The 25440-nt window shown below is 42.8% G+C and overlaps 1 protein-coding gene across 5 annotated transcripts in view; it reads left to right on the top strand.

The window, feature by feature from the left end:
- The window catches only part of ARMC2 (armadillo repeat containing 2), a 124283-nt gene that overhangs the window by 12930 nt on the left and 85913 nt on the right, over positions 1–25440 (top strand). For all 5 annotated transcript variants that reach the window (XM_020876605.2, XM_070449993.1, XM_020876606.2 and 2 more), the window contains 3 exons: positions 3157–3328; positions 9993–10197; positions 23653–23729. In XM_020876605.2, the coding sequence (XP_020732264.2) occupies positions 3157–3328; positions 9993–10197; positions 23653–23729 (454 nt within the window). The remainder of the gene's footprint in view (positions 1–3156; positions 3329–9992; positions 10198–23652; positions 23730–25440) is intronic.

The raw sequence follows: 25440 nt of genomic DNA, 5'->3' as shown, positions 1-25440 counted from the left end.
TGTGCACATGTAGGTGCTGTGGCTTTACAAATGAAATCACAGTGAGTTTCTGAGGCTGGAGATCTTGGACCCCCTTTTCTAGTCTTCATGTGTAGTGGGGTTTCCCCTTCCCAGCTGGTAATCTGGAGGAGCTAGGTCAGAACTTGGTTAAGGCTCCCTGGCCCCCACGCTCAGATGAGAGTCAAGGACAGCCAGATGCCTTAAATGTCCTAGACATTTTTGTCTTCTTTGATTGTGTTGTTGTATGACAATAGTCTTTTGGTCTTTAGGAACCCTAGCAATTTTCTCATCCAGGACAGATCTTAAAATCTGACTTTCCCAGTATTTTGGTTGTACCCCCCTCACTGGTTGGTATCTTGGTACAGAACTTGAGGGAAATGGAGTTTTTAAGTGAAGATTTAAACCCACTTGCAACATTCTCTTTATTTTAAAATAAAGTGAATTTTACAAGAAAAAAATTTTACTGTTGTGCTCCAAAACAGCCATTTTGCTCCACAAGGTGAAAGAACATTTTGTAGAACCTGGCGTGATAGAAACTGGTGGCTTGTTTCATTTTCCCTTGGAGAATTAAAAGTGCTCACACATATCACTTTATATTTGTTTAAATGGAATGAATAATTTAGTAAAGGTCAGTAGTAAAATGGAACTAATTTTTATTATACAAACAATGACTAATTTTTCACTAGGAAAATGATACCTTTTATCAAGGAGCAGTTAAAGGGATTTATCTTGCCATCCAGATATAATTGGGTTATTCTCTTTGGTTAGAAATTCGTGTTGCAAAACCATATTTTCTATTTTATAAGATCTTTTATTTAGTACTCCCAAACATTTCTAATAGTTAAAGAATCTGTAAAATCAGCCATTTACTTGATCTGCATTACTATTATACAGACTTGTCAATCTTTGTTTCAGATTCAAGGCACCTGCAGAGTACAGACATTTTGAGATAAGAAAACCTTGAATCGACATTCAGTATTGAGATTATCCTTATGTATTTCATCTTTCATAATTACATGTGAAGCACTTATTTTCCTGTATCATACTCTTAGCTTTGTTGTTACTATTAGTTTCATGACTTAAGTCACATTCTTATGAATATTTTGCAGCAAATTAAGGAGACTAAAAAGTGAAAGGACTGTTAAATATAACATAATTTATATTTAAATTATGAGTGAGTGTTGTCTCCTTCAAAATAAACCCCTCTGGATTCAGGATCTGTTTTCCAGCAAGGTTGCATCAGGGTCTAGGGCCTTAGCTTTTGAGACTTAAAAGTAACCTGGAACCAAATATGGTAAATACATAAAGGGTGAGCAGCTTACATAGGGAGGGAGCTAGCATTTCTCAAGCCTCCGTAACAGGACTTGTCTATACTTGAGTGTCCCTGCAAAAAGGGGGCTACTGACTCCATTTGATAGATGGGCAAGTTCATAGAAGTATATGGCCTGCCCAAGTTCTCATAACTAGCAAGTGGGTTTGATTCCAGTCAATGACTCATCCTGCCCATTATGCTGATTATTTGTTTTTTCTAACTATGTTTAGAAGAATGTATCTCTATAGTCATAAAACTGATTTTTAGGGGGGGGTGGTTTTGGTTTATGAACTGATTACAATTGCAAATGAACAGAAGGATGTAAAATTTTTTTTGAAAAATGTCTTCATTATTGAAATAAGCAACTTCTTGAGAGAACTCTGATATAGATGTCTATCCTATTAATGTATATGAGAAAACCAGTGTTTGAAATGTTGTGTCACATGATAAATGAGTTCACCTGTTCTCCAAATTATCTGACTTGAACGTCACACTGGATTTTTAAAAAGAATTTGTTGATTCATCTGTTGGATTGAGAGTAACTTCATTTATTATGTAAGTGATTTCAGGAAGTTTTAGCTTGATTATTTTTGACTAGAGAGCTGGAAACATTTGCTGCTATGAGATTGCTCTTTCATAAACAGATAATCCGGATAGAGTGGGAGGAAGGAGGGGCCACCAGGCGATACTAAAAGTGTGAGTCCAGGCCTCTGTGAGGTTGTGGCCCCAGGTTGGGTCAGAGGTCACTGCCATCTGGAGGTTAGACCCGAAGGTGCTCTGGGTGGCATAGTGATTGGTGCAGGTATGCTTAAGTCTTTAGGGAATTGGAATTTTCCCAGTAATGTCCCTTTTCTAATGGTGGTTGTTGTTCAGTCACTCAGTTGTGTTTGACTGCTTGTAGCCCCATGGACTGCAGCATGCCAGGCTTCCCTGCCCTTCACTATCTCTTGGAGTTTGCTCAAACTCATGTCCATTGAGTCAGTGATGCCATCCAACCATCTCATCCTCTGTCGCCCCTTCTCCTCCAGCCCTTAGTCTTTCCCAGCATCAGAATCTTTTCCAGTGAGTTGGCTCTTTGGGTCAGGTGGCTAAAGTACTGGAGCTTCAGCATCAGTCCTGCCAGTGAATATTCAGAGTTGATTTCCTTTAGGATTTACTGGTTTAGACTCCTTGCTGTCCAAGGGACTTCTCTTCTCCAGCACCACAGTTCAAAAGCATCAATTCTTTGGTTTTCAACCTTCTTTATGGTCCAACTTTCACATCCGTACATGACCACTGGAAAAACCATAGCTTTTACTATATGGATCTTTAGAATTTTTAAGATGTAGAAAATAAAACATATCATAAGTCCAAGACTACTACTTGCTCTTTTGTGATTTATTAGCCTAAATTATTTTTTAAAATTTTATATTATTAAAAAATACTTTTGTGTAGTCCAAAATATATAAAGGTCATATTTATATTCCACATAGTTCTTGGTTACCCCGTAAGTGTGTTCTGAACTGAATCAGATCGAACACAAAGATTTGCAAAGTAGATTAAATGTACTATACCATATTTTATAGTCTCTTAATACAGATTTGTTTGCTGGCATGGGTAAACCTTTCTTTTTTTTTTTTTTCAAATATACCAGGCAGGACAGTAGAGTATTTAATACGATATAACTGATGAAAGCAATGAAAAAGTGTCATATACCTAATGCACTGAGATCTGGCATCAGGGGCTGGGGAGAAGCCCTGCAGGAAGCCATGCACTCCTCTGGAAGTGTCAGGGTCAGCTCTGGGTGGTGAGTCTCATTCAAGACAGAAACTCACACCAATCATTTTAAAAAAATCTCTTTCCAGAAACCGAAAGCTCCAGCATCTCCTGCCACAGTGGAAGATTTCTGCCCTTCCTTTCCTAAACCCCCAGTGGACCCTGCGAAGATTAGAAGGATAAGCAGTGCCCGGGCGCGTTTATTCAGGGCGGCCTCGCAGGGGGCTCTTCTGCCAGCCAGGACCCTTCTTCCCACTCAGTGTAAGGCCTTTAAAACCTTTAAAACGTAATAGACTTTAAAACCTGGGGGCAAACGTGTTTCCTGAATTTACACACACGAACTATGTTTATGTGATTTTTAATGTTAACTAAGACTTAGTATCGTGCAAAAGCTGGTTAAGAAACATTGTTCGTATATTATTCTGGGTGTTTATAAAGAATACCTAAATATTAGGGTTTTTTTTTAAAATGTTACTTGGTGGAAAAAGAATCTTAGGATAAGTGTTTTTTAGTGAATGAGTTCACCTACCCTGAAAGTAATTTCTGAATTAGAATTCCAAAAGTTGTTTGTTTCATTAGACATATTTAAGATTTATATAATATACACTCATGAAAATACTTTTCTGATCCTATGTGAAAATTGAAGCACAACGTGAATGGGACTTTTCCTACAGCCCCAGAAATGTTGGCAGGTATCTTAAACCTGTAAACAGAGAAGCTAAAAACCTCAGATTCTGATGTCCCAGTAATTGGAGTTACCCCTTGTCCACAGCATACTAAGAGTTTTTCAAACTGTAGCAAATGCTCCATTAGTGGGGTGACAATCAATTTAGTGGATCACACCAGCATTTAAAACAATATAAAGTAGAATAAAATAGAATGGAAACTATCAGAGCACATTGCAGATAGTGAACGTTAGTCTGTCTTTAAGGATTTCACTTCAGCCTCGTATGTGTGTTCAGTATCATAAATTTACTATGCATCATGTTTATATTACACCATATTATACATTTCTCATTACTAAAATTACACCATATTATACATGTCCTGAAAGTTGAAAATCCACTTTAGCTGGGTCTGACAGATCCAGCACTCCTTCCGTCGACAAAGATTGATGAAGACCGGGCAGGTTTACACTCACAGAGAGGAGACACTCTGCAGATGATCCCGGAAGTTATGGTAGGAGCCACTCCCTAAGCATCCTACTTGTTTGACATATAAGCCTTTTCTCTTAACCAGTCACCAGCATAAATGTAGAAGATCTCATGGAAGACTCTAGATGCATGACCGTTTATGCAAGTAGGCCTCACCCCCTGGTATGTGATTTGGTATGTGATCTGCAGTTCCTGGTCTCCCCAGTGCACTGCCACTCACTTTCCTGTCTGGTCGCTATGGTCCCTGACACAGCTGAAGAGAGAATCAGGGAGAGAGGAAAAGGCAGGCAGCGCTGGGTGTGCGGGCCGCCGCTCGACACTGTAAGAAGTATGTAATTAGACATTCTGCGTTACCTCACTGTCCCCATTTCTTTCTTTTCCAATAGGCAATTGGCTATTTATTGAGCACCTACTAGCTGCCAGGTACCAGTTTAGGCCAACAGAGTCTTGCCCTCAAAGGGGAGATAGACAGTAAACAGGAAAACCCAGATATAGGATAATTAGTCTCTGAAGAGTGCTAAGAAGAAGATAAGCTGGATCCTGGGATGGGGAGTGACTGTGGCAGAAGGAATTGTGTCAACTCTGGAAGGTGTCCCTGAAGAGGTAGTGTCTGAGTTGAAATGTGTATAACGATAAGAAGACAGTCAGGTAGAAATTTGTGAGCCCAGTGCCCAGGCTGAAGGGACAGTGAGGCCGTAGGTGGGCACAAGTTCAGCTGGTGGGCCCCGAGGCCTAGGTGGCCAGAAAGGGGAGGGAGCTGAGGTCCCAGAGCCATTCGAGGCCAGGCCAGTGGGAAGACCCGGCCAGGGCTTTATTCTTCCTGCAGTGAGAAGCCAGGGCAGGATTTAAGCAAGGGAGAGACTTCTGTTTCTCAATAGTAGCTGCAATTTTAGAGTCATTGGGGAACTTTTCAGATGTTGCTCCACCATGGCCCCCATCAGACCAGTTACATCAGAAAGGGTTGGTGCTTACGGGAGCCAAGTCGAGAAGGGATGGGCTCCGGCAGCCACACGGTGCAGAGTGAGGTCAGACTCAGATAGGAACGGGGCCACTTCTCGTAAACAGGAGGGCAGAGCTGTTGTTTATTCGATGTTTTTGCTTCTAAACCCAAATGCCGCACACATTTAACTCTTGCTGGCTCCCACTTGAGAACGGGGCTGCTTGCTGAGCTGTTCCCATATATAGTGTGAAGGTACCGGGAGAGGTGGACATTTCCCCACCGGCTGAAGCGTGTCTCTGTCTGGGTTCTTGCATCCACCCTGTGGGCAGTTGCCCTCTTCACCGTTCCCACCAACCCTGCAGTCTGCGTCAGCACCCGGGAAATCGTGGCAGTAAAAAGTCATTGTTTTTTTGAAAGCGCACATCACCCAATTTAAAAAGTGTTCTAACGTCCCAGGCTTGGACTCCTTGTCCTTTGTACGGGAGCTCCCCGGGCTTGTCTCAGAATCCCTATTGTTTAAGAAAAGGTATCTTTTGTTGGAAACAGATTGTAAAGGCTGCTCTGTGTGCAGACGGGGCCAGAGGGTGTGTCCCTTCCCCTGGTATGAAGTCATTAGTAGCTGACAACTCCCCCAGCAGAGCTGGGGGTGTGTGGTGGCAGGTTTGGAATTCCTGATTGAGGAAAATGAGAGAAGAGATGTGTATAGTCATGTTCATGGGGCCAGCAGTGTGATCTCTTGTGTTCAGATAGTTTTTGGCTGAAGGTGACCATGTTGCTCTGGTTATTCCAGCTAGATGGAGACCTCCGAGCAGGTCCACCTTCTCACAGCCCTTATATCTTAGCCACCCCAGACAGGCGTCCTGCATGGGCTTCCTGAATGTCCCCAGAGTCTGTGTTCTCCATCCCACTGATGCCTTGTCGCGTTTATCACCTCTCACCCTATCCCTGGTCGTCTAGCGCTCCTGTCTTGCTCCACCTTCCAGTTGCTAGGGGGTTGCAGGTAGGTCAGCATTGGAACCCTTGGCCCTCGGAGGTATCAGAGTCTGATCACGCTGAGCACCCACCCAGACATGGCTGTGAGCAGCGGCCTTGTCCTTCTATCCTCGTGGACTGTGAAAAATGATGACTTTCTCTCTGTGTGCCATAAGGGACGAGAGATCAGGAAGCAAATAAAAATCAGATTGCTTCGTCTTCTTGCTGAAAACCCTTCAGAGAGCCCTTGCTGTGCCTAATGGAGTGGTTGCCAAACTGAGTTCCAGGGAACACTTTTGGCAAAAATACAACTTTTCCTTGGAGTAAAGGTCCCGTGCTCCATTACAATGCACGTGAGCAATTACAGGATGGGGGAAAGCCATCTGGTGAAGTCACCTGTTTAGTTTTACTTTAGCCCAGCATTTCCCAGACCTACCTGGCTATGGACTATGTCTGGAAAACACAGTTTGGAAAATCATGTTGGACCTAGCACAGAAGTTGGCAGGCTTTTCTGTGAAGGGCCAGCAAGTGAGTATTTTAAACCTTGCGGGCCTCAGAATCTTCTGGTCAACCTTCTCAACTCTGCCAGTGCAGTGGGAAAGCAACAGTAGACCAGTGAAATTTGAAGTTTCATATAATTTTCACATATTACAAAATACTGTTCTTTTGATTTTTTTTTGATCAACCCCAAAATATAAAAGCCATTCTTGGCTTGCATGCTACATAAATGCAGGTGGTAGGCCAGGTTTGGTGGGGCTGCAGTTGACTGACCCGTGATTCACGGGTGAAGTCTTCACCCTCCAGTGTGCACAGCCCCACCCAGCCTCGCATTCCAGGCCCTTCTCTGTCCTCTCTTGCCTGCCCACCCACTCCCTGCCTCTGGTCCATGCGCCAGCAGTGTGGAACCCTTGCAGTTCCCCTTACCCATCCTGCTGTTTTGAGCTTCATGGAGGCTCTGCTATATAATTTGTTGGACCCAGTGAAAAATGAGGAAATGTGGAGTTCTTTGTTCAAAAATTCCTTAGAATTTCATGATGGCAACAGCAAAGCCTTAAGCCAAGCGTGAGGCCCTTGTAAGCCTGGGGCCCAGCTTGACAGTGCAGCTTGGACCTACTTGAAGCCAGCTCTCATCCCAGACCTTTGCTCCTTTTTCTCAGAAATTTTTCTTTGGTGGGGGTGGGGGGACGGCCTTCTGCCAACCCTTTGGAATGCTCTTCAGGCTCCACCTTCTCTGTAATCTTTCCCTGAGCAGCTCCAGCCCCTCAGGGCTCTCTGTGCACGCCTCCTTACCTGGCACAGACCACGCTGCTCTGCATCTCTCTCTGGACAGATCTGCCTCTCTGTTTTCCCCTACTAGACTGAGTGGGAAAAGGGGGTTTCTCTGTTTGAAGCCCAGGAGCCTGAAACAGGGTGTAGTCTGCAGTAAGTGCCAAAGAAATATCCTGAAACAGGACAGTTGCTATTTTCTTGGTAAGGCTACTGATTGTTGAATCCTTTTGAAATAAATGTACCTGTGATCTACTACAAAATGAGTTCAGCATGCTGCATGTATTTGCCAGAGGTACCCGGGCTTCATCACTCAGGCTCGGTCGAATGGTAGACCTCAGGCAGGATTAAGAGTGAGCCCCGGCTGCTCTTCACTGTCAGGCTAACTGACCGCCCCCTCCTCCATTGAGAAAACAAGCTGCTGCTCCTCTGTCTTCAAGTAAGGTTGCATTTTCCCCTCTAGAACAGAAGCTCCATAGCGTCTGGGACTTCTCACTTCACCCCTAGACCACCAGCCACGGAGCATCTGGCACATGGCAGCGTGTGCTTCATAAATATTTATGGAGCGAACAAGTGAAAGAAACGAATACTAAAATATAGGGACAGGCTCAAAATGCTTTGTAATCTGAAACGAAGCATGTGCTTTGTAATTCAGTCCTCAAGACCTTTAAGGATGTGTGGTGCTGAGAGAGCCCTGGACTAGCAATCAGGATTCTCGGGTTCCATGAATAATAATGACCACGACTTCCAGGTGGTGAGTGTGCTGGCTCTATGGAAGTCACTTTACCAGGCCAGATCACTTAATTCTCACCACGTCTCTAGAGGTGGGGAGCACGGAGGAAGAGGAGAGAAGCTGAGTGAGCCGCCCTCATCCCCCAGCCTGTACCCGACCCCAAGTCTGATAGAACGCCCAGCCTGCCCTCTCCCTAACACACGTCCTGGCTCTGCCCAAACCTGCTGTGTGACCTTGGACTGATCACCTTTCGGGTTCTCCATTTTTCTCATCTGAAAAATGAAGGCTAGACTAGCCAATCTTTAAAGTGCCTTTCTGCTGTAAAACTCAGTGTTTTGAAAGCACAGAGCTTAGTCAGAGAGGCAGACTAGGTGGTTTTGTTATTGTTGGTTTTTATTGGTTTGATGGTTCAAGCACAGAAAAGGAAACCTTGAGTCATTTTTGGAAAAGCTTGCAAAACTACTTCTGTATGAGAAATAGCTCATCCTCCTTGCCCCTTTGAAAAACATATGTTATCACCAGCTAGAGTTGAGTAGCAGCATCATGGGTCAGCTATTCCTAATGTCAATTTGCTGATGAAGAAACTGTGTGATATTTTAAATCTAAGGATCTTGCCACTGTAAACACAGTAGATGTTTCAGTTCAGAGACTAGACATCTTTTTATTGCAACTCTTATTTCTCTTGAGAAAGCCTTCCAAGTGTTCTGGTGCCCTCCTCTATCCCTGCTGGGAAATGGTCTACTGGGCCCCTATGAGCCAGCTCCTGCTGGCTCCTGCTGACCACCTTTCTCCTCCCCACCCTGTCAACACGTCACTCATGCTGTCCCCTGAGGGCCCCAGACACACTCCTGCCGTTGGGTGTCTGCACCGCCAGTTCCCTGTGCTGGAAACACACTCCCTCGTCACTGGACAGCTCAATGCTTCCCCTTCAGTAAGGGTTTGCCTACCATGCCCACCTGTTAAAATTTGCTCCCTGCCCCCATCCCCAATCCCAATCCCCTTTTCCCCTTCTCCACATTTCTGCTTTTGCTTTTTCCCATAGCACCTACCCTCTTACATACTTCACTTATTATGGTCTGTTACTTATTGTCTGTTGTGTAAACAGGTGTACTGTAAGGATGTAAGCTCTGTGAGGGCAGGGATCTTTGTCACTAATGCACCCCAAGTGCTTAGGACAATGCCTGACATCAAGAAAACACTCGATATTTCTGAATGAAAAAGTTCCAACATGATCAAATTCAGGAAGAAGCATTGCCATGGGACACAGAGGTATTTATGTGGACTAGGTAGTTCATAAACCTAAATTTGAGTATTTGCCTACAGTGAAAGACAGGGAAAGCCTGGCATGCTGCAGTCCATGGGGCCACAAAGAGTCAGACATGGAACAGCTGAACAATAACAAAACTCTAAGCTAATAGAGCTAAGATCTATTACTTTTTACCTGCTGAAGTGATGATGTCAAGCCTAAATTAGTGATGAGGTCTTGGGTGCATTCAGGGAGATTTTTTTTTAATTAATAGATTTTATTTTTTAGAGCAGTTTAAGGTTTCATTTTAGAGCGAGAGTGAGTGGGAAGTACAGAGAATTCCGATACCCTCCACCTCCCACCTCGTTCCCACCTCGTTTCCTCTATTTAAAATCTTGCCTTAGTGTAATGCATTTGTTACACTAGATGAGCCAATATTGATATATTGTTATTAAGTAAAGCTGTTCAGGGAGGTTTTGTCCATACAATTCCAGACTCAATTATAAGTAATATATAATTTTAAACTGTATAACTTCTTGGATTAAAAAAAATAATGAAAGATGGTGAATCCTAAAATAAATGGCTTTGACAAAACATTTCCTTGGTTATTACAGCAAAGAGAGTGGAATCCGAAGAAACAGTTACGACAAGGGACTCTGTGGTGAAAATAAATGGGATTTACTTAACAGAATCAAAGGCCATTGGCCACTTAAAGAGTCACCCACTTCAGCTAACATATGATGGAGACTTCAGTAAAATCACGGAGCAAGAAATGTTTAAAGGGGCAACAACCTTGCCATTTCATCTCAGAAGTGGAGGGTCAGTATTCTTTTCACTTAATTTCCAGGTCAGAGCGACTGTGTCATTTACCAGTTTGTTTTCTCTGTTATGTAGATGATTGATTTGCATTTTCCCCTTTTATATAAACAAATTTTAAATTTATGATGCATGAGTAGGAGAGATTTCTTCTCAGGGCTGAATGGGGTTGATTTTACATCTCCCTCTTCGCTCCTCAGGAAAACATTTATTCATACCTGCCAAAATGCTGCTTTGATAGGGATGTCAGACTAAAGTCTCTGCTTTATTTGGGCTGTTCCAGCCAGCCGTTGAGTGATGACTGATCATACTGTTTGTGTTATGTGGGATTCTTGCCCGGCCTGGAATTTCTCACTACCTCCCTTTAGGTTAGTCCACTCTTGTGGACGCCACCAAACTTGATTTATCTTATTTTCCAGTAGAAACTTGGATTAAAATATTTATTTTGCAAACTAGAGTTAAAACAGGAGAGTCCTGTGATTTCCTCTTATCTGTGATACCTTGCTACTAATCCCTCATATAATGAACGATTGGGAGTTACTCTGTTTCATACCACATTCCTGGAGAAAGCTTTTATTCCCACCCCAGTCTGTGTTGACCCTTTCACTACCACCCCACCTGTGTAAGAACCCCTAAATTCATACCATGTTCCTAGATACGGCTTTCTAGGGCTTCCCCACCCGACTCCAGTACTCTTGCCTGGAAAATCCCATGGACAAAGGAGCCTGGCAGGCTGCAGTCCATGGGGTCGCTACGAGTCAGACACGACCGAGCGACTTCACTTTCACTCTTCACTTTCATGCACTGGAGAAGGAAATGACAACCCACTCCAGTGTTCTTGCCTGGAGAATCCCAGAGACAGGGGAGCCTGGTGGGCTGCCATCTTTGGGGTTGCACAGAGTCGGACACGACTAAAGTGACTTAGCAGCAGCATCAGGGCTTCCCCTAGGAAACAGAGGAGCAATTTTCCTACCATATTAAGGATTTGTAGAGAAGTGTTCACTTTGTGAATTCTTATACTGGTGTTTTCCTAAGGAAGCCTTGGATAACTGGGGAACCAGGGTGGGAAAGAGAGCAGGCTGTGGTTTCCAGTCCCAGCCAGTAGTGGTGCTAAGATAGGCAGGAGGTCTTGAACTGGACAGGGTCACTCAGAGATATTTTTCTATGATTTTCCATTGGGTCATTGTGAACAACTGCCCAGTTAGGGTTTGCTTAACAAGATTAAATTCCATGGGCCGTTTTAAGACCAAGTGCCTGTTGCCCTCACTTTAGATTCGGGTCTGACTTTGGCTTGTACCCATGCCGTGTGCTTAAAACTGCCTCCACCCCTACTGGCTGCTTGGCAGTTGGTTAGTTTAGCTGAACTGACCTTGTCTGCTGACACAGCCCGAAGAGCATTGCACACACAGAATTTATATTAGGCAACCTAGTAGTCCTTGTCATGTCACTTTGCATTCAGAACATTTTTTTTTTAATTAAAGGAAAAATGAAATGTCTCCTTAAGTGGAAGAGAAGGACTTCAAGTTGGGACTTTGGGAGTTGAGCACAAAACATCAAACTGGCCATTGCAACAAATCTTTTCTAGTTGGTGAATAAGAATAGGCTGCAAACCTCAGAGCTTAAACATAAAAGGCAGCAGGAGAACTTGTGTTTCTTTCAGCACTGAACTGAAACGGAAACATTTATCTTGCTGCACCCATCCTTACAGTAATTAAAGTTGACTAGGAAAAACCAGACAAGAGCTGTTTTTCTTTTCTTCTTTTGTAAGCCTTCAAATGTTGTGGAATAATCTAGCAAGCCAGGGTTCATTATTTATTCCTCAGTCTGGGACAGCAAAGGCATTTTTGGTTACATATTTTATCTCACACATAGCAGAGGAGAAATCAGTTAGGGACTGGTGGCACTTCTTCCTGATGGTCCAGAATTAGGAGGTGCTGGGCAGCAGCGCTGGTTGCTTTCTTTTCACTTTGTTAGGATGTCTTCTGCATCGTTCAGTGAATTGTGTCTGCCCCAGATTTGTCATACACCCTGGCAGGTTTAATTTCCAGTAACATTTTGGCTTTATGAATCTTTACCCCCTTTAATCATTGGATGGGATTTTTGTTGAGGTGGTGCCAGAAAAAAAGTTTTTTTATATAGTAGGATTAAAACAAACCAGAAAATGGAAACTCTTAGCAGTTCTTTCATTAATTGCATTCGTGAATCAATCTGGAACACTTGATGGTTGTTTCTGGTAAACATTTAAGCAAATAATTCCAAGAAATGATTTTTGCTATGCAGTGGAGTATTCCCAGTCTTGATGGTAAAGCCCTACCCTCAATTAACATGTTTTCATGTTTAGACCAGAAAGTGGGAAATGAAGACTCTTGTCAGTGAGCTGAGCTGGCCGGAGAAGGGAGGAAAGGGATTGAGTAATTGGAGCTGACGGGGTTGAGGGCTGAGAAGCAGAGAGTGGAGGAAGGGAGGTCAGGCTCCATACAGGGTCTTTGCTGCGGACCTGGCGTGGGAGCCGCCACCTTCATGCCGGTGCTTTGTGGCCTAGCAAGAGAAAGGAGCAGTTTAATTTGGTGAAACCGTGTTGATTTTAGGGAAACCCTTAATTTAGAACAAACTCAGACCCGGGATGAACTGGAGTTTAACTTTATGTTGGTCGTGATGGAAAAAGGACTTGCTAGACGAGGCATCATTGCAGACAAGGTTGGGGGCGGGGAACTGGGCACTGTTTAACTTTCCAGACGAGAAAAGCACTCTCCAAGCCCTCACTGAACCGTCATCTTCAAACCATGTGCCAATCAACGACAACCTGTGTGTCCATGCGAGGAGTCCAAGTTTGGCAGGCCTGCAATTAGCAACACCCCATCTTCTCTTGCTTTATGTTGCTATGTTTTGAAAATGGCTTTCTTCAAAATACATATGTGTGTGTGTATCTCCATCCATCATCTATCCAGTGGTTCTGTCTGATGAACCCTTTTATATATCTGCTTTTAAAAACCTTCTAAGAGTTTCTGTGTAAATATTGCTCAACTTCTTGTGGTTTGGAAATGTGATTTTTAGGAGGAAAGTCCAAGAGCAGTTACTTGTGGGGGTTAAGAACTCTTTAGGGGTCAGAATCTGTGGATTCAGAATCAGTTCTCTCTCAGCCATTTGATTCAGCTGTATGTTCTTTTTTTTTTTAAGTTTTTTTTTTTTTTAATTTACTTGGCTGTGCCAAGTTGTCATTGCAGCATGCTGTTTTTTTAGCTGTGGCATGGGAACTCTTAGTTGAGGCTCATGGCATCTAGTTCCCTGACCAGGGATTGAACCCAGCTCCCCTGCGTTGGGAGGTCAGAGTCTTAGCCACTGGACCATCAGAGAAAGTCCTCAGCTCTATGTGCTTGGACAAGCCTCTGAACACTTCCAAGGGCTCAGTTTTCTAATCTATAAGCTGTTCTCCTTTCACCCCTGTCTCTTCCCAGCACTCACTCAAAGCTGTGAAATGAGAGAGTAGTTGGTTTGGAGGTGGGCACGTGATCTAAGCCAGACCAATTGAATCCTTCCCTGGGACTTCTGCCAAAACCTTTGGGGAAAGTGCTCTTCCTCCGGGTTCACAAGCTGTAAAGAATGACATGGTCTTGGAGCCAGCAGTGGCTGTTTCATTGCCTGTGGAGGGTGACTGACGGGAAGTGACATATAAACAAGCAGAGCCAAGGAATGGAGACTGCGATGCGTTCAAGGATGACATGTAGGCCCCTAAATCCAGCTGTGCGTGAGGCTACCACATCCACCATTCTTTTCTCTCTCTTTCTGGCCCTTCTTTTGTTTCTTCTTTCTTTCCTTCCTTCCTCTTTCTTTTCTTTCCTTTCTTATCTTTCTTCCTTCCTCTATTTACCTTGACAGGAACGGCTTATGGTGCTTTAGGTTTTTGTTGCTTGGAATGTGGCAACCGGGAGTCTTGTTAACCTGCTAGACTCTGTGAAATAGAGGCAAAGGAAGAAACAAATTTCACTAAAAGCGAACCTCTCACTTAAGAAAGGTGTATCCAGTAGTCTTTATCTAGAGAAAAGAAATGTAAGGATGTGGGCAGGCCACAGGAGAAGTGGGGAAGCCACAGTCAAGGCCCCGTTCAGGAACCAGAGTGTGGGGAACCCCCTGGTGGTCCAGTGGTTAGGGCTTTACGCTTTCGCTGCTCAGAGCCCTGTTTCAGTCCCTGGTCAGAGAACTAGGATCCCACACGCTGTGCGGTGTGGCCAGAGTGCAGAGAGCTGACGTGTGACGCAGAGCAGGGGAAATGGAGCTGAGGATGACATGCTCCCCGCATTTCCTGTGATCCAGCCAGTTGTGTGTCTGTGTGTTTATGGGGGAGGGAGTTTGATGGATTAGAACCTAAGGAACCCAGCCTGTAAAGGGGCTTTTCTGTGAGTCATGAAATCTGCTACATACTGTCCAAGCCAAGAGAACACATACTGCAGGTTGAGAAAAAGAACAGGCTTTTCAGATAGACAGTCAGGGCAAAGTCGAAGCTACAGAGCACCCCAGTTCTCACCCTGCATGGACTGTTTTCATTCTTCCAGCAAATCCATGGCTCTGTCTCAAGATAAATAACGCTAGGACAAGAGTGAACATGGAACCCGAGCATAACTTTGTAATGAACATAACAAAAGACAGATGAAGGAAATGGCCCGCAAAAGGAACTGCCCCCCAAGAGTAAGGAGAGTTTTACAGAAGGGAAAAGAGCTCCTCGTTGGCTGGTAAGCATGCAAATTAGAGATCTTAAGTCCTTGATCTCGTGAAGAAAGAGCCTTCACTCACAGTTCTCAAAAAAAAAAAAAAAAAAGGAAGAAAAATGTATAAACATGGAGAGAAAAGCCACATCAGAAGTAAAAGCAGCTGAAAATGCAGTCAGATACAGTGGTTAAACTAGAGGAAATCAAACATAGAGAAGTGAATGAGAAAATAGGAAAATGATTAGACTGAGATAGAAATGAGAGGCATGGCATTTGTATTCCTGAAGGGGAGAGTTCTCTTCCCTTCCCCCATCTTACTTTGACTAAGTGCCAGGCACTCTTCCAAGTGATTTACATATATTAACTCATTTGATATTCACAACAGCCCACTGAGAATGGAAGAGATGGGAACAAGAAAAATATTGACATAATAGAAGATGACGTTCTGAAATAAAGATTCAAATCCGAAGCTCAAAAGGACGCGTCATGTCCCAACAAAATTTGACATGGAATAATCCACACTAAGACATTTCTAACAGTGTTCGGCACTAGGACAGTACCCAGCATGTAGTGCACGCTCCATTAGCAATTGCTGACTGAGTGGGTGAATGCAAGAAGGTGGCCTGTGGTGATCAGGCTGAACGTGCAAGTCCCATAGAAGGAGAAAAAGGCAGGCTGCCTCTGGCTTTATTAGAGTTTCTCCCAGTGCTGGAAGACAGTGAAGTAAGGCCTGTGAAGTCCTGGGTTCCAGCCACACTGTCCTTCAGTTAAAAGGCAACAGAGAGACGTTTTCATTGTGAATGGATTGGGGGACTACAGTACCCATGCACTCGCTAGAGAACTCTGACAACAAAATGATGAGTCAAAATTCAGAACTGAGAAACGAAGCTATCATAAAAGCACCCATGGTGAGTATTGACTTTGTCTTCATATTGAATTAAAGCTAAACAACTCTGAAAATGATGGTTACGGAACAGAAACCTCAACAATTGTAAGATTCGCATAAATAACCAAAACTGGTACCTGGGAGAAAGTGTGAGTACTGCTTGCTTCACTTCATGATAGGGAATAGATGTGTCAGTAGCTGCTGTCTGAAATTGAAATGTGTAGTTAAAAGCGTGGTTTCTGCATCCTAATGCTTTTTGTTTTCTTTTCTTAACTTTAGAGAGATCTTTTAGAAACTAATATCTCTTGTGAAGACCCATTCATCTGAAGCTCTACAATTCCTTCAGTTTCACCTCAGTTTCTGTTTCTCTGTCATAGTGAAGTAAAATTTATACTTTTAATGACATTGACACATATGGTATTTGTGTGTCAAATCCCATTTATATGTATCTTTTACCTGCCCTTCCCCCCAAGTCACCCGCCCGTTCTTTCATTCTTTTGTCTTTTCATCTGAATATATGCAAAAATATGTCTGGAATGATTTATGCCACATATTAACTATTTATTTCTGGGTGGTGGGGTCCTAGATGATTTTCTAAACCTGCTTTGTACTTAAATTGCCTGGCCTTAAAAATAATAAATATATCATTTTTTCCAAACATAATGAAGTCATTATTCTTTTAAGAAATTAAGTAAATGTGACTGAGAAACCGTTTCCCTTTGGAAAAGACAGACGTGACCAGAATGATTTTATGAAATCCCACCTTCTTTGACAGCATCTCTTTGACAAGAATTTCATGATAAGCAAAGCCCTGGACTAGTGGGGTTGGGAGATACACAAATAAACCCCATCCATGAGGATCATCCTGACATGTCGGGCTCTGATTCTCAAGTGCAGTTCTTGGACCAGCAGCATCTGCATCACCTGGGAGCTTGCTAGAAGTGCAGGATCTCAGACTTGCTGAATTAGAATCTGCGTTTTATAAGGTATCCAAGTGATTCGAATGCACATGGAAGTTTCAGAAGCACTGTTCAATGATTAATGCTAGAGGAGTGAAAGAACTGAAAAAAAGTGCCTTGGGAGTTTAGAGGTGAGAGAACCTATCTCTGACTTGGAGATCAGGGAAGGTTTCTTGGGGTATGTGGGGTTTGGGATGCCCCATGAGGCTGATTTTCAAAAGGAAGGTGGGAAGGCTCTGTGTTCTTTGCTACAGGACCAGCATAAACCAAGGAGGGATTTGACTTGGTGGTGGGTTCAGAGAAAGGCAGATGGCCTGCTGTAGTGGACACATGGGTCCTGATGTTGTAGGCTAGTACATGGAGCGCTGAGAGGTTTTCAGGGGAGTGATGCTGGCAGCTGCGTGAGGTACAGTTGGAGAGGGGAGAGCAGTTGTAGCTGTTCCAGCAGGAAGATGATAATGTGTGAGCTGGAGCAGCCCACTGGGACATGGGAATGGAGAGCAGATCGTCAAAACCATGCGGAATCATTTCCTCAGGAGCACCGTGGAAGAGCGTAAATGCCAGCAACTCTGCACTGTGCTGATGTACTCATTGCTGCCACAGTGAGAAGCTACAGGGCTCTTCATGTGAGACCCCTTGAAACTAGAAGTGTAAAAGGTGAAGGGGAGTGTGGAACTGTGGACTTTTAAGTAAGGGCATTTAAGCCTTAGTTGAGCTAATGTGATTAGCTACAAAGCAGTGTCTAATCAACTTTCTACATACAGAACTTGAGTAATAACCGCTTGGGTTTCCCTGGAGGCTCTGGTAAAGAATCCACCTACAATGCAGGAGACCCAGGTTTGCCTCTGGGTTGGGAAGATCCCCTGGAGAAGGAGATGACAACCCACTCCAGTATTCTTGCCTGGAGAATCCCATGGACAGAGGAGCCAGGCAGGCTATAGTCCACGGGGTCACAAAGAGTCGGATGCATCTGAGCAACTGAACAACCATAACCAGTTAGTGATTACTGAAAAAGGTGCAAGAGTATATGCATAGTCTCTGAAAATGTATATTTTAAATCTTGGACCACCAACTCAAAGCTATGGTAAGCTTGGAGGACTTTCTCAAAATTTTGATCTTATGACCATTCCTCTAAAATCATATTCTTTAATTTCACTGTTTCTGTGTAACCATTTATGTAGAATTCAATTCTAGTGTTAGTTATTAAGACAGAGTGCTAGTGTCTGGGAACTGTGTGTCTGGGGTTTCAGGCTATGAAGACATAATAAAGGGACCACCACCTTTTGGTGGTGGCGTTCTTGAACTGCAGTCAAAAAATCAAAGAGCCTGCAAAGCAGGGGCCAGCAAACTAAGGCCCACTGGCCAAATCCAGCCTATTTGTTTTTGTAAATAAAGTTTTATTGGAACACAGCCACACCCATTCATTTATCTACTGTTTCTGGCATCTTTCACGCTACCGCCCCAGAGCTGAGTAGTGGTGATGGAGACTGCGTGACTGCAGAGCCTAAGATGTTTGCTGCCTGATTTGAATCTATACAGCTCGATCTAGTTCTAAAAATGAAAAGTCGTCGTCTCAGGGCAAGGAACATTTTAGCTCAAAATTTGCTAAATTTTCTTTTTACCATGTGTATCTGTTAAAAGTTTCTTCTCCATTTTCACATGTAATTGTTTTCCAAATGGAAAAAGCTTATTTCCCCCCTAATTCCAAATCCTCCCACTTATCTACTTCTTAATATCTTTTTTAGTTATTGCTCCAAAAAAGGCGTCAACAAGCTATAGCTCTAGAGCCAGATCTGGTCAACCACCTATTTTGTTTATATTTTTTTACAGCCCTTGAGCTGAAAAAAAATTTTCCCTACATTTAAAAATCATCACATTTCAAATGGTCACAGGACTATCTGTATAATAGCCTCTCTTTTGCCACCTGACCTACAAAGTATAAAATACATATTGTCTGGCTCTTTAAGAAAAAGCTTGTTGACCCCTGCCTAAAGAACCGTAGTCATAGTAATAGGAAGAGTTGTCTGAATTATAGCAAAATGTGAATTTTAGAAGACCTTTAAAGAAATACACTTTTCTTTCTTTCGAATATAAATGGTCCAGAAGTAGATGTTGCCAACATGACTGATGGGTGGATGAGCAGTAGTAACCCAGGCAGAATGTGGCATTACCTTGTCTACAGAGGTTAGTTCTGGTGGTTCAGAATGGAAGGTGGGACTTGTTAGTGATTGGGAAGAGAGAACCTTGTTTTTGCTTTAAAACGTGGGCTGCAGAGGAGGGGCTTGGGAATGCCTTTCCCACTCTGCTTTCTTCAGGACTCCAACCTGATTACAGGTGAAAGCAGAGGAAGGGCAGAGCTGAGAGAACTACAGATGGAAAGAGCCAAAGCCCTGATCACACCCCTGAAACCTACCCCTGAGCCGATTGGTTACATGAGCCCATTAATTCCATGTATCAGAATTAGGTTTCTGTTATTTGTAGATGAAGATATCCCAGTGAAATGGTCTTATTCTGGCTTTAAGAAGGATTTCACAAAAGAGCTTTAAGGAATATTTTCTGGAATTGTTTTATTCTTGGTATATCAGAAGATATTCCAAAAAATCTAATTATGGTCTTTAACAGCATGAAACAGCTGAGAAGAAGAACAATTATACTGGATGACTGAATCAAGATCTAGAAACATCTAATAGGCAGGAACTCTTTGCCAAGTATAACTGTGAAATTTAATGAGAAGGAGTCCAGTGTAGATGGGGAAATCTGCCTTTAGCTGCATATGGAAGACAAGACAAGACATGATGTCACCACCAAAACTGTTCATGCAATTTTAGGCTGCATCATTTAGAATCTCTTCTCTTTGCTCCTCAAGCCACACCTTTAGCTCAACACTGGGTTGCAGACTTTAACAGGAATCCCGACAAACTAACACTCGGAGTAACTGGACAGGCTGGTAGAGTGATTTGAAACCGTATCACGTGAGGAACAGATGAAAGGACTGAAGTCTGTTAATGACATCACTGATACAGCCATGATAACAGTAAAAACTTACTGAGTACTTGTTATGTGCCAGAGCTGTGCTAAGCGATTCCACATCACATCATTTAGTCCTCACAACGATCTTACTTTGAGGGGCACTATCATTTACCACCCGCTCATATATTCCCTGGTGGCTCAGATGGTAAAGAATCTGCCTGCAAAGCAGGAGACCTGGGTTCAATCCCTGAGTCAGGAAGACCCCCCCGGAGAAGGAAATGGCAACCCACTCCCGTATTCTTGCCTGGAGAATTCCATGGACAGAGGATCCTGGTGGGCTACAGTCTATGGGGTCACAAAGAGTTGGGACATGACTGAGAGACTAACGCTTTGACTTTCCACTTTCACATATATCAGATAGGGAAACCAAAGCTTCGGTTAAAAACTTACCCGAAGAAGTCACAGAACCATAAGATTTAAGCCATAGGAGATGAACTGACGTGGTGACCATGACATATTCTGAATATCTGAAGGATTGTCAAGAGGAAGAAGGATGAAGATTTGCTTCATTAGGAGAACCAAGATCAGTGGGTAGAAGTTACCGCGAGACAGTTCTCCTTTGAGCACAAGGCCATCTAGTCTTTTCTTCTTTAGCAAAGAGGGAATTTTCTTTTCTGGATGCCTCCTTCCCTGCTTCACGCGCTTTGTGAGACACACGCTGTACCATGCCGCAGTAAACCCTGTTAGATTCATCCTCGCCAGACTGGACAGTTCTTGCTCCAGCCTCATCTTCTTGGACTTATTAATCATGCTCACTTCCTTAACGCGCTGGACCACATGGGAGCATATTTTCTCTCTCTCCTTCCTTTGGACTCCTTTCTCCTTTCTGTTCTTTACCCCTGACTGTCTGAGACAAGGCCATGTCCTGAGATTCTGGTTTTGGAGCCACTGTTCTGATGCTTCTCATCCTGGTGTATTGCTTTGACCTTTAACGGAGCTCCTTTCCTGATTTTCCCATCTCCTTTGCCAATGATCCATTTATCGTCAGAAACTCAACCTAGCAAAACACAAACTTGCTTTACTCCTCAAACTGCTGCTCTTTCACCTCCCCATTTCTGTTGCAGCGGCTGCTGTCCTGTTCCTCCACGCCTGCCTTCTCGTCTTTCTTTAGCCTGGAATCAACCACCAAATCCTATTGACTTTTCACTTATAGTCTCTTGCATTTGTTCCTTCTTCTCCAGTCCCACCATCACCCTCAAAGAATTAGTCCTTGTTACCTCCCTCCAAGTCTCCTAAATACTGCTGTCATCACATAACTTCAGATCTCATTTCCTTGTTTAAGAACCTAGGGCAGATCCTTACTGACCATCAAATTGGGTCTATTTATTCAACCCAAGGTTTCAAGCAGCTGTTCCCAATTCCTCCCAGCAGAAACTTATTCCTAGATTACTGACCCAATGCAGTCACTCCCCACACACACCCACCCGGCTTCTCCCACTCCTCTTTACCTTCGCTCATGCTATTCCCCTCCTGAGAGCAGTGTTGTCATTTGTTGGTTTGACTTTTGTTCCTTTTAGTCCCACCCTGTGGTCCACTTCTCCATCTCAGTAATCAGTCCATCCTCAGCACTTTTCTTGTCCTTGTAACCTACTGAATTTCTCATTCTAGTATTTGATTAGAGACTCAATTAGAGTTTTCCATTTAAATAAAAGCTTCTTTAGTTCCTTGAAGCAGATTTTGAATGTCTTCTGGGCAACACCTTACATGTTCGTTATCACAGTAACACCCACCATTGGATTGCTCAGACAAGTGTTTGTTGACTCAGAACAAAAGAGCAAAAGAATCCTGACAATTTTATTAAAGTTCTTCAAACACAGCAGTGTGTTAAGTAGAAACATAGCCCTCATTTTAAGAAAAGGAAACCAAGGCCAAGAGGTTCAGTGACTTACACAGGCCACATGGCGGACAAGGGTTGAACCCCTTGACACCAGGTAGTTTGGATCCAGAGCCTGCACCCCCTCAAGCCCTGTACCATGAAGATCACACAGAGGATTAATGGACTCCAAGGCCAACCTGTGCTCTACCTGCAGTGCAGGAGACCTGGATTCGATCCCTGGGTTGGGAAGATCTCCTGGAGGAGGGAATGGTTACTCATGCCAATATTCTTGCCTGGAGAATACTATGGATAGAGGAGCCTGGTGGGCTACAGTCCGTAGGGTTGCAAAGAGTCAGACAGGACCGAGTGACCAACAATTTCACTTTCAACCCTGAGCTCTTCTTGAGAACCAGTAGGATCCAACACTGTCAAGGTTTGATGGTTGATAAGGAGAACCCTTCTTAAACATCCCCCCAAGTGGGGACACACAAATGTGTTTGGGGGGCAGCCTTGTCATGGCCATGTCCTCAGGGAGGAGGGATCAGGGGCTTGGGAAGCCTTTAGATGCAAACTATCCTGCTTGATTTCAATAGCTATTTAGGACAATAATGAAAAGAAAGGCTTGCCTCTATGGTCCTCAGATTTTCTTGTTATTTCTAGGAGTGCTGAGTCTGGGAACATATTTGGCCTTACACCCTGGCAAACTTTTGGCATTTAGCCTTTTCATAGGATTGATTTTCTTTATTTCTGTCTTCATGGAGATTTCTGTTTGGATCTCTGCGCTTGAGTGTTGATGAAAAGGATCCCATCCCCATTTCTTTCTTTGACTGACCAGGACTTCTTGCTACCAGATCTGTGTTTTGTTGCTATGTATAAACATAAAGCAATTGTTTTGGAGTATTGAATAATCAGACTCTGCGAAGAGCAACTTGATCTTTTCTCTATTGCACGATAAGAGGAAATGTTAAATCCAGTGTTTTTTAGAAAAAGGAAATGTTTACGGAAGAAATGATATTTGGAGAAACTAATCCTTGGGCAACAGTCAAGGCCAAGGGCCAAGACACAGCACTGAACATTTACCAGGAATCTTAACTACAGCGGAAGCAGGAGCAGTGGTCAGACAGACATACGGATGCTTATGGGTGACCATGGCCACATGTGTGTGCATTCTTTATGATTTTTGTGGCAAATATTATATTTGATGGTAAAAATGAAATTTTGTTGTAAAACTTGCATTATTATTCTCTCAGTGTTTTGTGTTTTTTTACCTTGGAATTTTGTACAGATATTTAAAAGTAAGTACTTTAAGCATCAGCTCTAGCTAAAGAGAAGTTATGTCCTTCATAGACCATTTAAACATTATATATAACCTTCCAAACAAAACCTAAGCATATAATTCTGCTGTTCGCCAGCCACCAAATTTTCATTTGAAACACAAAATACTTGTCATCTGGGGTCTGCCTGAATTTACTTTCTATTTTTTTAACACTTCAAATATTTCTTTAAAAATTTTTTCATAGCATATTAATTAATTTTCAAATAGTGACTGGAGACAGTGATTTGGTGGAAAGAGCAGTGGATTGGATATTATGAAACCTGGGTTCCAGATCTGACCCCCCTGTATGATTCCTGGGTTCGTCTGATCTAACAGAACAGTTTTCTTGCCTGCAGCACGTGTGCACCTGAGTGTGAGAGAAAGAGGTCTCCTGAAAGCTAGGCTTTTTTAATTCAAGCACAGCGGAGTTCTTTCTTATTGTAACAGTGACCTCTTGTGGTATAGATCCTTCATCAGTTTTTTTGGTTTGCGCAATAAACTTTGGATTTATTTTGTTGTTTCTAGTAACCATATTTTGTATTGTAAGGTAAATCTGACTTGTCTTTAAAAGGTAAATCTCAGCTGAATATCAGAGATTGATTAAAATGCGGTAGTAAGAGCACCAAACTCCATTTCATAAGCAAGACTCTGTGGTTTCTTCAGAAATCGCATTTAGCCTACTGTTGACACAGAAAGAGAACCTCTTTGGCTTTTGTGCTGAGCGCTGTGTGTTTTCCTCTTCCTCACAGAGACCAGGGGAAGAGGCGTCTGAGGGCCTCCTCGAGCTCCCACAGCCCCGACCGGCTCAGGCTAGACATCAGAGCAGGTGAGGCTCCTGTGTTCTTAGAGGTCCCCAGCATTTTGTCCTCAGCATCTCCATCTGTAGGATAATCTTTTGCATTAAAGATGTCTGATGTGGCCTCACTCTGAAATTTCCAGGAACTTTATCCAGCTTGATCACACATCAACATTTATTTTTATAAATTTTTATTATTTTCAGAACAGTCTTAGCACTTCACCCTTACTCAACTCCAGTGCCTCAAGCATCTACAGGTTATAGTCTACACAGAAATGATTTTATAATTCCACACTGATGACTGCACAGAAATTATTTTGTAGAAGCATTTGGAAGGTTGCAAAACGTGACGTTCACACAGTTCTTAAGTTGATTGAAAAGGAGTCAAAATCATGGCTTACTTAAATGACACTGTATTAGCTACATCAAACCAGCCCTTTGAGGCTTTAAACTGTTTGAGAAAATACGTAACAATATAAATCACAGGCTAGAAATGCTACAGAATGTATTTGTGCAATGGGATATAACAGAAAAATGAACTGGAGTACATTTATAATATTGAATGAAATGAATATAAACATAACATCACATGAAAAAATTAAGCTGCAAAAACAAAGGCATATGTTGTTATGGAAACAGATATATGTGGTAAATGTGATAAAAATAACCATTCAGTTTAGCGTGGTGGTAACCCTTGGGGAGGGGGATGGTTGGGGGAGACACACAGAGGGCATTAACAATATCTGTAATGTTTATTTCTTTGAAATGAAGAGAATGAAAATACAGTTAATATTTGACCAAACTATTTGTGGATACGCAGGTGTTCATTACCTTCTTCATGTTACTTTTTTGGTGCACAGGAACTTTCATGAAACCAAGCTAATAATTCAAAAGATATTTTCTTATCTTCCAAACTAGTTTCTTATCAATAAAATGACTTTTGTGACCAGCAGGAATTTCTGTAGTAGTCAGGAAAATCTTAGATAGACTGATTTCCCAGTCAGCATTGTTGCTAAGCATCTTACATGTGCATGCTAAAAACAGCAGCCAATAAACATTGTGTCAAGTTTTTTGTGTCCCGAACTCAAAGCTGTGGTGAAGACTATAACCACTGAGACAGCAAAATCTTCAAAAAACATGCTGAAATTTCTGCTTGACTTACCCAATTTCCTGTTGAATCATAATTTTTATATTTAGCAAACTGTGAACCTAGATGAAAGTGCTCTCTAGAATGTTAGGTTGTTGCCCAAGACTGAGACAAACCATATTTATTTATCATCTGGGGATCTTAAAAAGTGATCACATGACTCCAGGTTTCCGTTTCTAGGGTAGGAGCTGGGTTAGTGTATAAAATGGGATTCCTTTGGACAGCAGAGTTGGAGGAGGTGCGTGAGGGGAAAGGCCATGGCTGGACACCCCACCTCACATGGGGGTTCCTAGGAGAGGGTTGAAAGCAAACTCTTACGCCACAGTGTCTGGCTAACTTCTGTTCTGAGAAGAAACAAGTCTCAGAAACACTTGGAAGGGCCTGTGAAGGCCTTTCCTTTCCAAAGGTTAAACAAACTGCTCTGTGATTTCTGGCTCACCCCTGTAATTCAGCTCTTCCTGGGGTGAACACGTTATCAATTTTGTTTGTCCTGACAAATGGTTTGATAATTGTGGTTCCTCACAGAGTGGTTCTGCTAAAGAGAGCATACCGCATAGAAGGTAAAAAAACTAATTTCAACTGAAATCAGTGAAA

Source organism: Odocoileus virginianus, chromosome 19 (genome assembly GCF_023699985.2).
Source record: "Odocoileus virginianus isolate 20LAN1187 ecotype Illinois chromosome 19, Ovbor_1.2, whole genome shotgun sequence".
Lineage (NCBI taxonomy): Eukaryota > Metazoa > Chordata > Mammalia > Artiodactyla > Cervidae > Odocoileus > Odocoileus virginianus.
Note: the sequence above shows the minus strand (reverse complement) of the source record. Positions and strands in the feature narration are given on the sequence as shown.